The 12468-nt window shown below is 58.5% G+C and overlaps 1 protein-coding gene across 1 annotated transcript in view; it reads right to left on the bottom strand.

The window, feature by feature from the left end:
• Window positions 1–5602: 5602 nt before the first annotated feature.
• Window positions 5603–12468, bottom strand: part of KIRREL1 (kirre like nephrin family adhesion molecule 1) — a 21836-nt gene continuing 14970 nt past the window's right edge. The window contains exons 11-14 of the mRNA XM_040635872.1: window positions 11851–11958; window positions 11600–11739; window positions 10933–11010; window positions 5603–10809 (exon numbers count right to left, since the gene is read on the bottom strand). Coding sequence (XP_040491806.1) covers window positions 10333–10809; window positions 10933–11010; window positions 11600–11739; window positions 11851–11958 — 803 coding nt within the window. The 3' untranslated portion in view covers window positions 5603–10332. The remainder of the gene's footprint in view (window positions 10810–10932; window positions 11011–11599; window positions 11740–11850; window positions 11959–12468) is intronic.

The following is a 12468-nucleotide window of genomic DNA, read 5'->3' as shown; positions in this document are numbered from 1 at the left end:
CGCATGGATTTTATCCTGCATGGGATGGGACGCCGTGAGGTCTGAAGCAAAGGCGCGATGGGGTATCATTTACGCTTCGAGAGGATTCCTTCGGTTGTGCTTTCAGTGGAAGTCTGACGGTGAAATGAAGACCAGGTGCTTTTTCGCCAGGGGAGACGACTCCTCACAGAATGGCTGCTGTGAAGGACAGATTCTGGGGCACAACGTAGGGAACGGGGAGACCACTCAGCCACTGCGGGGGTCGGGGCAGCGCCAAGGGGCCGCTGGACTGGGGAGGGCGCTGGAAGCCGTGGTGGGATTCGGGACACATGCTCATTTAATACCCAGCTGTGTTAGCTCTCCCTCCAGCTGAGGAAGTCGGTTGTTATCTATCCCCCTTTCATGGATAAGAAAACTGAGACTCAGGGCGCCTGGGGGGCTCAGTCGGTGAAGCGTCTGCCTTTGGCGCCGGTCATGATCCTGGAGTCCTGGGATCGAGTCCTGCGTGGGGCTCCCTCTCCCTCTGCCCCTCCCCCCTGCTCATGCTCACATAAATAAATAAGATCTTTAAAAAAAAAATAAGGAAAAGAAAACGGAGACTCAGAAAGTTTCAGGAACTCGTCCAAGGTCACATGACTAATAGGCGGAGCCTGGACTAGAATTCTTATCTCCCGATGCTCAGATCAGGGAGGGAACAGATCCGGATCCTGACAGCCAGGTTTGGGACACTGTGATGCCAGCATCCTACTAAAATGTTCCAAGTAGGCCCACCGCACAGAACATTCCAGGTCTCAGGACGCCTCGGAGAACCGAGGTCGTGGGGCTGGGCTTGGCCGCGGCCGAGCTGCAGGACCCGCGCAGCCCTCGATTTCTGCCTCCTCGGGGTTTCTGTCTGAGAATCTGGCACATTCTCCCCCTGCAGTGGACAGGATGGGTCTCAGGGCCATTGGGAGGTTAAGGGGCCACCATTCCCTCCTGGGGAAGAGCCAGAAGACAGTGTATTTACTGAAAGTGAGGAGGTGAGGGAACAGAGACCCTTAGCGGGGTGAGGTGCGGAACTCTCCCCGATTAGAGGGCTGCAGGGGGAACACTGCTTTCCCACAATTGTTCAAAACTCACTCCACAGGCAGGGTGCGGGAGAGGAGGGGAGCCAGGGAGCCACGTCGCAAGAGAAAGGGTTTGCAGAATCAGAAATATTTAACTCAGGAAAGAGGTGTCTCGGAAGAGACATGACGTCATGGTAACAACCAAGGCTCAATATCAAACGTGGGGATGGGGGACCGGCTCCCCAGACAGCAATGCCCTGAAGGCTGGATTATAGCCATTGGGTGAAAATTGCAAGGAGGCAGATTCATGCTCAGTAGAAGGAAGAAATGTCTTCCAATTAATCCTGCCAAAATAACAGAAAAGCCTGTTTTTTCAAGTGCTGATAATAAATGAGCGTGACTACACGTTTACATCTATCAGGTTGAACCAAATAAAATTGCTGCTGCTCAACCATTTCTGACCTAGAAAAACAGCAGTTTCATATGGCTTGACTTACTACGTTTTCCCATCTCAGAATAATTCCCAAAGTCCTTTTTAACGGCCTGCACGTCCTCCCAAGATCTGTTCCGGCTGCCTTCCCAAAAGGGTTTGCTACCACCTCCCAGGACTCCTGCAGCAGCCTCCTGGCTGGGCCTTCAACCCTCAACACCCCTCCCTGCCTCAGGGCCTTTGCAGCTCCTGTTCCCTCCGCCTAGCATATTCTTTCCCCGAGCTCACCCTTCCTCTTCTCTTATTGTCCACCCCCCACCTCCCAGCGTCCCTGCCACCTACCCACGCACCCTGCTCTGTCTCCCTGTCACCTGCCGCCGTCCATCGTTGTCCTGTGAGTGCCATAGGGGCAGGCACTCTATGTGACCTTCCGGCACCCCCAGGGTCTGGAATAGTACCAGACACGTGGTCAATGTTCAATAAATATTTTTGCCACGAATGAAGGAATGATTTTTTATCAACGAGCAAACCGAGGCCTGGAAGGGCCCAATGATCTTTCCCAAAGGCACAGAGCTGGTGCCTGGGAAGCCGGAGGGAAGTCCCAGCATTCTGATCCCCAAGTCCAGGCTCCGTAAAAAGCCACCCTGCTTTCAGGGCTCGAGGGTCTTGAGGCAGAGCCTCTCTCTGAGACCAAACAGGGGCTCCTGCTTTGGGTCCATGGTTGGACCCGGTGCCCTGGAGGTACCCTCGACTCTTGAGTGTGTGATCCGTTAGGCATCTATGTTAGAGAGGCTCTGAGAAGAACAAAGTGTTGGTTACCTCCCAGACCCGCACGGGTAGGGTAGCATACCAGGAGTGTGGGCATGACAGTGTCTCTTTCGGGGAGCTGGAGAATTCATCTGAGCCTCAAAATATGAAATATTCCCCAGTTTGCAAATGAATGCAGGATGTGTTTGCATAGCGACCACCAAGAGAGCAGTATTATGTGGAGAGGAACAAAAAGACAAGCTCCCTGCTCAATTCTGGGAGCTGATGGCTCTGCTCTCCCCGGGAGGCTGCCTCTGTGCCGCTAATTACAGTGAGTAAGGAAATGGAAAAGTAAGGAAGTGATCTTTCTCCTCCCCCAGGTTCCGGCTTTGCAAAGAGCTGGTCTTTTGGTTTTAGAACCCTGGGGAATGGCCAGATCAGCTCTGTCAGGCACACTCCCTGCTATGGGGTCACTGCCAGGGCTGTCAGCACCCAGCGCGCACGTGGGGGCTGGGGGACGTGGGCGGAGGCAAGGTGTGTGGCGGGGGGATGCAGCGTCGAGAGACCAAGGTAATCAGCGCACACTTCAACAGCATTTAGCGATTGGCAAAGGGTTTTGTGTATCTCATCGCACTGAGCACTCACAACATTTTGCAAAGAAAAGGTAGCTCAGAAAACGTGCTGACCTGCCGGGGGACGGGGGATAATGGAGGGGTGAGGCTCTGCTGGGGGCGGTTGTTGACCGCTCCGCTCACACTCACGATGTCTCTGAGGAAAGGGGCACAGGGCCCTGGGGCACATGCCTGCTGCTCCCCTTTCTCCAGGCTAACAGAAGCTACTGCTTACCGAGCAGTCATGTGCTGGGAGCTCTGCTAAGCACTTCGTGTGGGACAGGAGCGATCATCAATTCCTTTCACAGAGGAGAAAAGTGGGCTGTAGAGACCGCGGTCAGGCAGGAGCAAGCAGAGAAGACCCGCGTTAATCAGGACGGGCCGTGCTGTGTCGCGGGAACAAGCAACTCCACACGTCCATTAACCTAACAAAACAGATTCCTTTCCCCCTCAAACTCCACGCTCATCATGGGTTGGCAGAGGGGCTCTGCCTCGCGTGGCCACCCAGGGACCCAGGCGGAGAGGGACCCACTATTACGAAGCTGCACCATCTGGAATAAATGAGCTCCTGTTGCCAGGCAGGCAGAGGGAGAGCTGGAGGGTCTCACACTAGCAATTAAGTGCTTTGGTCTGGAAGTGACATGTCACTTCTGTTTATAGCACACTGGCCCAAACGAGTCGGGTTGGCCTTGTCCAACAGCCAGGGGTCTTGGAGAGACTCAATGTTAGCGGGTATTGGCGATGTCCAACCGCATGCAAACTCGCTTAAGAGCCTGTGCTTTGAGTCACCATGCTGTCCCACCTCATGAAACACCACGTCCTCGAGGTGCACCCCCCCACCCCCGCAGTGCCCTGCATGCACGGGGCTGCTGGCTTTCCTCCCCTTCTCCCCATCCACATCCCTCCAGCTCACATGGAGCCACTGTATGCCAGGCACTCTGCTGGGGGGTGAGGGTACTAAAATAAATGATACACGATCTCTGGGTTCAAATGCCCTTGGTTTAAGAGGACAGCGCTAATGTGCCCCATGCGTAACCCTGCCATCGGAGCAGACAGCTGGAAGTGAGATCAGCCCGAAACAGTTCACCTGTCCCGGGACTTCCCAGGAGGGAGCGAAGCTGAATCGATAATGAGCCAGGCAAGGCTTCCTAGCGGAGAGGGCCTTTGAGCCAGGCCCTAAAGATGAGTACAGTCGGGAAACAAGAAGGCAAAAGGACAGGCACGTTCCAGGCACAGAGGCGGGGGAGCGGGGCACGCCCCAGGGCGGCACCCCATTTAAGGGCAAAAACCCTGGGGCAGTGACGGTGAGAGGTGAATGAGCCCATGCTCTGGGAAGACCGTCTTGATGTCAATTGGTGGGGCCCTGAACCTCACACTTTGGTGAGGAAGGGCAGACAGGAGGCTGTTGGGCCTCGGGCCAGAGCTCGCCAAGACAGAGGACTCACAAGGAGGGAGTGGCTTTTCAAAGTCTGCAGAGCTAGGCGATGACTACGTGACCTCAAGCAGGGGGTGACTTAAGGGAGGCCTACTACGTGGGATGAGGATCTGTGGCCTCTCCTGTGTCAGGAGCAGAGTGGCGCCATCTACAGATCACAGGCTTGTCCCCAGGAGCCTGCTGGCCCCGCGTGGGGCTCTGGGGATGCACGGAGGACGCAGGGGCCTCCCACGCGGACCCACCACACAGAAGCAGCCACCGAACACAGCTCCACGCAGCGGACTCACCTGGGTCTCCACGTTTGCACACTTGCTTCTCTACTCTGTTTTTTTCTTACTCTATTCTGTTTGCTTCTGGCCCCCAACTATCGTGCCAGGCTTTACCTGCCCCAGTTCAACTTACCTGGCTGCAGCCCGCAGCTCCACGTGCACCTGGGCCTCGCACTCCCGTCCAGGTGGGACTCGCCTCAGGCTCGTGGTCTTGAGACGGCTCCCACTGCACCGGCCCCTCCATCAGCGGGGCCTCCGGACTGTGACCTCCAACCTTCTCGGAAATGGGTTGCATTACCTCGAAAGTATTTTTCAGCTCGCCCATCCCCACCTCTGCTTCCGACTGTGTCCTGCGTCCCTTGCACACAGAACGGCTCCCGTGGACCAGAGTCTGTTTGCTTGGCTGTTACGCGGGTGATGCAGACAATAAAGCCTTGCGTCTCTCTGATGACCTATAGCTTTCAAAAAACATGATCTGAAAACAGCCATTTTTTTTTTTCCTGGTGATCCTCAAACGCTCCTGTGAAATGACCAAAGTGCAGTCCTTGCGAAGGCCACTACACTCCAGGATTTCAAATTTCTCAGCGGGGTGGCCCATCCGGGCCTCCACGGCACCTGCTTGCATCTCCTCCCTCCGAACCAGAACCAGAAGGCCCCGGGCTTGGGGACTTGGCTGTTGACCCAAACCTCTGCATCTTAATAAATGGAACCCGTCTGGCTCCCACCTTCCCATATCCTTCAGGATCCGGACCCCAGGTTCAGTCGCCCCCTTTCCTGGCCCTAATGAGATTTGGCACCAAACTTTCGGGTGCGGGGTTCCCATGGCAGGGACCTCCCGCTCTGTGTCCCCCCAGCTGCCGGCTTCCCTGGCCTCAGGGCCCTGCGACAGTCACAAATATAAGTAATCGCCTGGAGAACACAAACAGATCCTTTCTGCAATCTCAACCCAAAAGTCTCATCTTTTCCCCAAATTTGACCATTTCACTCCAAATCAGGGGAGCTTTTAAGTAACTAGAGCTGCTCATACCTAAAATAACACAAAACATGGTACTTTTTAAAACATTTATATTTATATATATAAAAAAATTAAATATATATAATATATAGTGTGTTTGAGACTAAAAATATAGTACATAATATTTAAAAAAAAGGAAAATGGAAACAGGCAGAATAGGAAAAGGCGTGAGGACACACGGACACACATTGCTAAAAACCTACGATGGTCTGTCCTAACAAAAATAATATTTTTTCCTCTTCTCTTAATTGTCATCATGGATCCATTTATTATTGGGGTTTGGGAGGAGAAAACTCAACTGGAGCCAGAAGTGGAGGCTGTGACCCCGAGGGTGGTCGGGGTGCAGAGCGGGACCGCCGGGGCCCCGGACTCCTCCAGGCGGCCGTGCAGCAACCGGGCCTCCGGGGGCTCGGCTGCGCTCTCCCCCGTGGGGGGTATTCCCGGGGGCAGCATCTGATCTCCAGAAACAGGGAGAAGGCCCCACGGCCCACCGACCCTCGGAAAGGCCAGGGGTCGTGGCCAGCGGAAAGCCGGGAGCAGGGGCAGGAGGCTGGCGGGAATGTGATAGTTCTATGCAAACGGAGCTACTATTATTATTATTATTACTGTTATTATTTTCAAGGGTGGGCTTGTACCAGAGCCGCCCATATGGCCTGTGACGTCTGCGCAGCAATGCTCTCTCCAGGGACAGGGCCTGGAGCTCCCTCACAGTGATATAAGAAAAAGGAACCTCCCCCAACCCCCACATCGTGGACTCTCCCCAGCGGCGCACAGCCCAGGCCAGCAGCCCGGAGGCGGGAGGAGGCCAGGCTGATGGAGGCCGGGCCAACGCCTTTCACAGAGGCTGGCCTCCAGGAGAGGCAGATACCGTGGGGGGCAGGGAAGGCAGGGACAGGGAGGGGGGTATTTAAATGCTAGTTGTATAGCCTCTTCACAAAAATAGATGCCTTTCCAAATTACATCCCTCGGTCTATGGAGTGTCCCGTGACCATCTCCTCACGGGTCCCACCAGGGTCAGGAGCTTCACTAACGCCTTTCAGGTGATCCCTAATAAGAGGCCCGGGGCGGGGACCCGCCCGGGACACACAGCACTAGACTGGTAGAGAAGCCTTGGTCTCCAAGGCCGGGGTGGCCCAGGAGTGCAGCCATGTGGACGGGAGGGTCCACATGGCGCAGTGAGGCAGTGACCGAGCCAGTTCAGTCCAGCGGGGCTCTTGGCTTCGATACGCTTTTCTTCCAACCTGAATGGCCCACCACTGCTGTGTGCAGTGTGTCAGGTGGGCTGAAAGACCACCGGATTCCGTTCTAAGGAGCCCAGGACCTGTGGTGCCCGACAGAGCGTGGGAGCCAAAGGGTCCTGGAAGGCTGCCCTCAAAGTGATGGGTTAAGAAGAGGCCGGGGACCTGCAGATGGGGGTCAAGCTGACTTTTTCCGTCCCCAGCATGGCGTTCGGAGGAGCACCGCTCCATCCCTGGTGGCTCCCCTTCCTGACCTCACGAAGACTCTGGGGCTGGGCTTGGAGGGATCCAGGACTCAGGACGCAGTCCGAGCCCCCACGAGGAAAGAGACTGCGGCTGAGAATCACCAGAACCTCTTCGAGATCCAGAGTTTATGTCAAAACTGCTCTGCCCTCTCCCTCTACCGGCTGCTCACAGAGCAGTCAGCCACGCTCACGCCTCACCAGCTGGCTCGAGAGGCCCCGGCCGGCAGGTTCAGCTCCTCAGTGAGAGGGGCGCGCCGTCCTTGGGCTCCTGGGGACGGGGTGGAAGTGGCTGCTCCCATTACCCCTCGGTCGACGCTGCCTACCCCGCCCCGGCCCCGGACGCCTTTGCCAAACGGGCAGAACCCAATAGTGAGCAACCGTTCCCGGTGGTCAGAGGAGAAGCCCGTCCCAATCTCACCGAGGCTCAGGGTATGCTCTGCTCCCGGTGGGCATCCAGGGGACCCTAGTAGAAACTCGTGCACAACACTTCCGACAAGAGGCCCACAGTGAAGGTTTTTTTCAAGAGAGAAACTTCCACCACCCTCATCCCTTCCCTGCTCACATACTGTTCCCAGCTCCTCGCCAGGGGTGGCTGGGCCCTCCACCTCACCAAATGAATACAGCAAGAGCAGAATAATTCTAGGGTTGTGCAACCCTCCCCCTATTTTTAAGGCCAGAAAATCGGGGGCGGTAAATGTAAAAAGGTTAGGCCAAGGTCACTCAGTCGATGGCAGCTTAAGGATGGGGTCCCCCCGATCTCCTGACCTCTAGTGCCTTGCTCTTCCCACTAAGATGACGGGGGATCAGGGGATTGAAGGGGATCAGGATCCCCAAGGCGACCACATCAAGTACTCAGGCACCCTGCTGGCGGGGCCCAGGCTCCAACAGCAAAGCTCTACTTCGTTCAAGGGTGCCTTCCACTCCCCAAAAAAGTAATTCCCTCTGGCCCAACAGGCAGGCCCCAGTTCCGATTGTGATCAGACCAGCAGCGTGCAAATTGCAGAGGGCAGAGAGGGCCCGGGCGCTGGTGTCTCTCTGTGCCTTGCCCTGCGCATGCTCCGTACCCTGGGGGGGGGGGCGGTCAGGGTGTCAAAGAGCAGAGAGCAGAGAAGTAACTGGTCACAGGCTTCTGAAAACTAACGGTCCCTGTGTCAGGGGAGTGTCAGCTGAGTGGGCTAGTGACCTTGGGCCCCTCGTCTTCAGCTTTTCAACAGAATGGGCCCAGCACTAAAACAAAAAAGGGTGGAAACAGAATGTGGCCAAACCCCAAATACAAATGAATATTTTTTGGAATATTCCTGTTTAAAAAGCCATCACCACCTTTAGACTTTAACTGTCCGGATTACGCATGGCTTCTGTTTCTGTGAAGATAATCCCAATACGCATGAACTCATCTTTACCAGACCCTCTCCCGGGGCTCACATACACGGACTCTGTCGGGAGGTGTCAGGTCCCAGGGGTGGGGAGGAATGCAGCTGGAACCTGGATGATGCCCCCCACTGCCACAGACACCCAGGATTTGCCCGTGTTGCAGCAGAAGGGGACGCGGAGGCAGTCTGCCGGGCTGGAAGGGAGCTGCTTTCTTCCTGGGCGTTAGCTGGTCCTTACCAGCGGGGACGGTGAGGAATGTCACCCCACAGACCCATCGGCAAGGGTGGTGATGGCCTGTGGCTGATGAGCATGTAACTCATTAAAGCAAACACGACTAATGAGTGGTGACCAGGAGAGAGGGCAAAGCGCGTTCCGGGGATCGCCCCAGAGGCCCCGCCCATCGGGAGAAGGGGAGGCCAGGGCGGGGGCACAGTTCTCTTTGGTCAGAGGCGGTGGCTGAGAATGGCCGTGTGGAATGTGTGTGGGGACAGCATGGGCGTGATTGCCTGCAGTGCCCTCCCGTGCCACCTTCCTTCCTCGCCAGGCCCCTCACCCGCCGTACCCGAAACTCTGCGATACCTGACGGCGGGTCTGGGGCTGGCGATACCCATCCTCCGTGCCCCCCCCCCCCAGGGCCGGTCAACCAAAGCTGGACACTCAAGGCACTGAAAGTGGAAGAAGGAATCTGATTGGTCCAAGAAAAAAAAGACACTTAACAAACCAAAACCTGTCTGCAGAGACTATCTCCCATGGCCCTGGAAGGTGGCCCCCCTGACCAGCTGGTGAGCAGGACAAGGAGTCTGAGAGCCAGGCCCCATCCCTAAGCCTGTCAGAGCCCATCGGGGACAGGTCTTACCACCTGAATGTTTAAAAATGGATTCAAAGTGCTTGGAAATTCAGAGTAATGGACGGTGTTAGGATTCTGGTGGAGAACAGACGCCCCCTTTCCTTCCCATTGGGACTTTGGGTGGGGGATTCCCTACAGCTTTTTTTCTTTTTTCTCCCCAAATGAGGTTTTCATTGTTTTCTGTTGTCTTTGAAAAATAGCCTATAGCATCCCACCCTCACACCACCACTCCCCAGACAGGCTTAAGAGTTAAAGCCAGGCTACAGGGCAGGCTGGGGAGGGAAGGGGCTCCTCTAGAGGGGGTTCTGGAAACTGCTTTGCAGCACACAGCCTTCCTGCTGGTGAGTCAGAACATGGCTCCCCCACCGCCCCTTTCTGTAGGGGGACCCCTCATCTAACCGGCTGGCCCTACACAGAGGAGAGAGAATGGGGCTACTGGAGAAATCCGGAACCTCTCCAGGCGGACAGACAGGTGTCCACAATGTGCGGCCGGGACAGCTGGCACTTCCCTCCCGGCTGAATGAGGGCTGGATCTGAACTCAGTGCCAGGGCTATTCTGTGGACAGCTAAAATCAATCCAAGGTCCCTTCTGCAGTCCCGGAAGGGGACATGCTGCCGGGGTATGAATGCAGAGGACAGAGAGGCTGGCCAGGCAAACGGGTTTCCACATATCTGTGCCCGAGCCCCCCGCCCCCACAGCTTGTCCCCCTAAGCCAACGCCTGCTCATCGTCACACAGCCCCGTCCACTTAGGGGAGACCAGAGGGGTGGTGCGGAATGGGAATGCTAAAAAGTGCCCCCTCTGCTCTCCACAACCTTCGCTTCCCTGTCCCCCCGCCGGGGCCAGGCCAGAGCGCAGGTCAGAAGAGACACGTCCTCCCGAGGAAGAGGGAAGGGCAGGCCCGGGAGGCTGGGGCATGCACAGAGCACCATCCTCGGGACGGGGTGTTTCCGGGAGACCTGCTCCCCACCTGCCGGGCGACAGCGGAGGAGGAAGGCTGGTCCGGGCCAGGAGCAACGCGCAACGCCCCTGAATATCAGGGAACGGCTGTGAGAGCCTCGTCCTCTGCCCCGCAGAGGCGCCCGGCCGGGCTCCGGGCTTACACGTGAGTCTGCATGCGCTGCTGGAACCGCTGCCCGTAGTCCGAGTGCTGCGAGGTGTAGGAGAAGCGGGTGGCTGTGGCGTACTTGCCGATCGGGTCGTATGCCTCGAACGGGGTCCGCTCCAGGCCCGACGGCGGCGCCTGGGGGTAGCCCAGTCGGTAGGTGGGGTAGCCCGCCGCCGCGGGGAAGGGGTGCGGGTTGAACTTGTCGTAGTTCTCATAGGACAGCGTGCCGGCCGAATCGGCGCCAGCAGGGGTGGCCGGCCCGGGGGCGGCGGGTTCGGGGCCGAAGTCGGACGCGGGGGCACGGCTGTACGTGCTGAGCTGCGCGTAGCCGCTCGAGTGCGAGAGGCGCGAGGCCGGGCGCCCGTCGAAGCGCGCGGGCCCCGGGGCGCGGTAGTCCGCGTAGAGCACGGCCCGCGATGCCGGCCGATCCTCGTGGGCGCGCACATTGTAGTAGCCGTTGGTGGGGTCCTGGGGACGAGGGGCGAGGGCGCGGTGGAGGCGCGGCCGTGGTGCACCTGCCGCTCCCGCGGAGAGTCCGCGCCCCTCCTCCTGGGGCCCGCCCCGCCCACCCCGCCCGCCCAGCGCGCGCACCTTCATCTCGTACTCCTCGCGCGTGTCCATGGCGTCGCAGCGCAGGTCCTGCTTCAGGTCCACATCGTCCTTGAAGGACTGCGGAGTCGCAGGGGAGGCGTCAGGGCCGGGCCGGCCTCAACCCGTGCCGCCCCCGCCCCCGCCCCACGCCCAGGGGCCACCAGAGGGGTCTGGGGTCCTGGGCACACTCGAGTTCTGAGTCTGAGCCCAGCCCAGGAGAGGCTCTGGGGCGCGGGGCTGGGGAGAGGTCGGAGATCCGACCTGACCCCGGTTTTGTCGCTACCACACAGTGTGACCTTGGGTGTGTCACTGCCCCTCTCTGGGACTGTCTCCTCGTCTGAGCTATGGGGCAGTTGGACCAGAAAACTTCTAGGGGTTTCCAACTCTGTGTGTGGGAAGGATGGGGCTCAGCGCGGCCCTATGGAGGGCCCCACCTGCCTGTCCTCTGCTGCAGGGAAATTAGCCTGGGGAGGACGTGTGCGTGCAAGCATGCGTGTATGTGCACGAGCATCTGTGCGCCTGTGTGTACATACGTGAGCACGTGTGAGCGTGGGCCTGTGTGTAGCAGAACCATGGAAGGCAGACAGACAGAAGGTGCTTAGTAGAGCTGGGGCAGGTGTCCCCAGTACGTGCAGAGGGGAGTGGGCCGGGAGGAGAGGACCCTCACCGAGTAGATGGCCTTCATGACCCGAGTGGCCGTGGACACGCTGGCAGTGTCATCCTCCCGATCCGAGTGCATCGTGAGTGGCTCGCGGTTCACAGTCTCCACCTTGATGTCCAGCTTCCTCAGGGTCACGTCCTTGCGACCTGGACAGGGAAGGGCAGCCTGGACGCGCTCCGCCAGCCTCTGCAGGCCGACCCGGGGAGCGCCTCGGGCCTGTCCGCGGGGCCCTGGGCGGGCGCGAGGCCCGTACTCACTGCCTTTGCGCCGTCGGTAGAGGAAGAACACCAAGGCGATGAAGAAGAAGGTGAGCAGGACGCCCGCGCCGATGGTGGCCCCGGCGATGATGCCCACGGGCAGCACCTCTTCAGGGGGAAGGAAAGGCTGGGGTGAGGGTGATGGCTCACGGGGACCTGAGGGCCGGGCACCACGGATGGGGAGAGTTGGGGAGGAAGGTCCGCGTTGTGTCTGGGTTTAGGCCTGAGCTTCGGCTTGTTTGGAGTTGGGAGCGTGGCCGCGTCCCAGCCCTGCAGCTGTGACACAGCATGACCCCGGCCCCGGGGGTCCGCCCACCCCTCTCAGCCCACCTGCCTGTGAGGCTTGGCCTCGGCTTCCTGGGCTGGGCTGCTCTGAGGTCAGCTGTCTCCACAAACTCCGACCTGCCACCTGTGTCCCCCCCTCCCCACCGCCCCGCCCCCCACCATGGCCAGGGTGGCACTGGCACCGGCCCTCCCAGGGCTCCCCTGCTCCCCAGAGCCGAGCAGGACCCAGAAAACCTCCTCCAGCTTACTCTCCCTTCCTGACAGATCCTGGACGGATCAGATCCGTGGGAGCTTCTGCCCCTCCTCACTGGGTCCTGCCATACCCCCCCCCCC

The sequence above is a fragment of the Ursus maritimus genome, unplaced genomic scaffold (genome assembly GCF_017311325.1).
Source record: "Ursus maritimus isolate PB19 unplaced genomic scaffold, ASM1731132v1 scaffold_2, whole genome shotgun sequence".
NCBI lineage: Eukaryota > Metazoa > Chordata > Mammalia > Carnivora > Ursidae > Ursus > Ursus maritimus.
The sequence above is the reverse complement of the archived record's forward strand: the minus strand, read 5'-3'. Positions and strand labels throughout refer to the sequence as shown.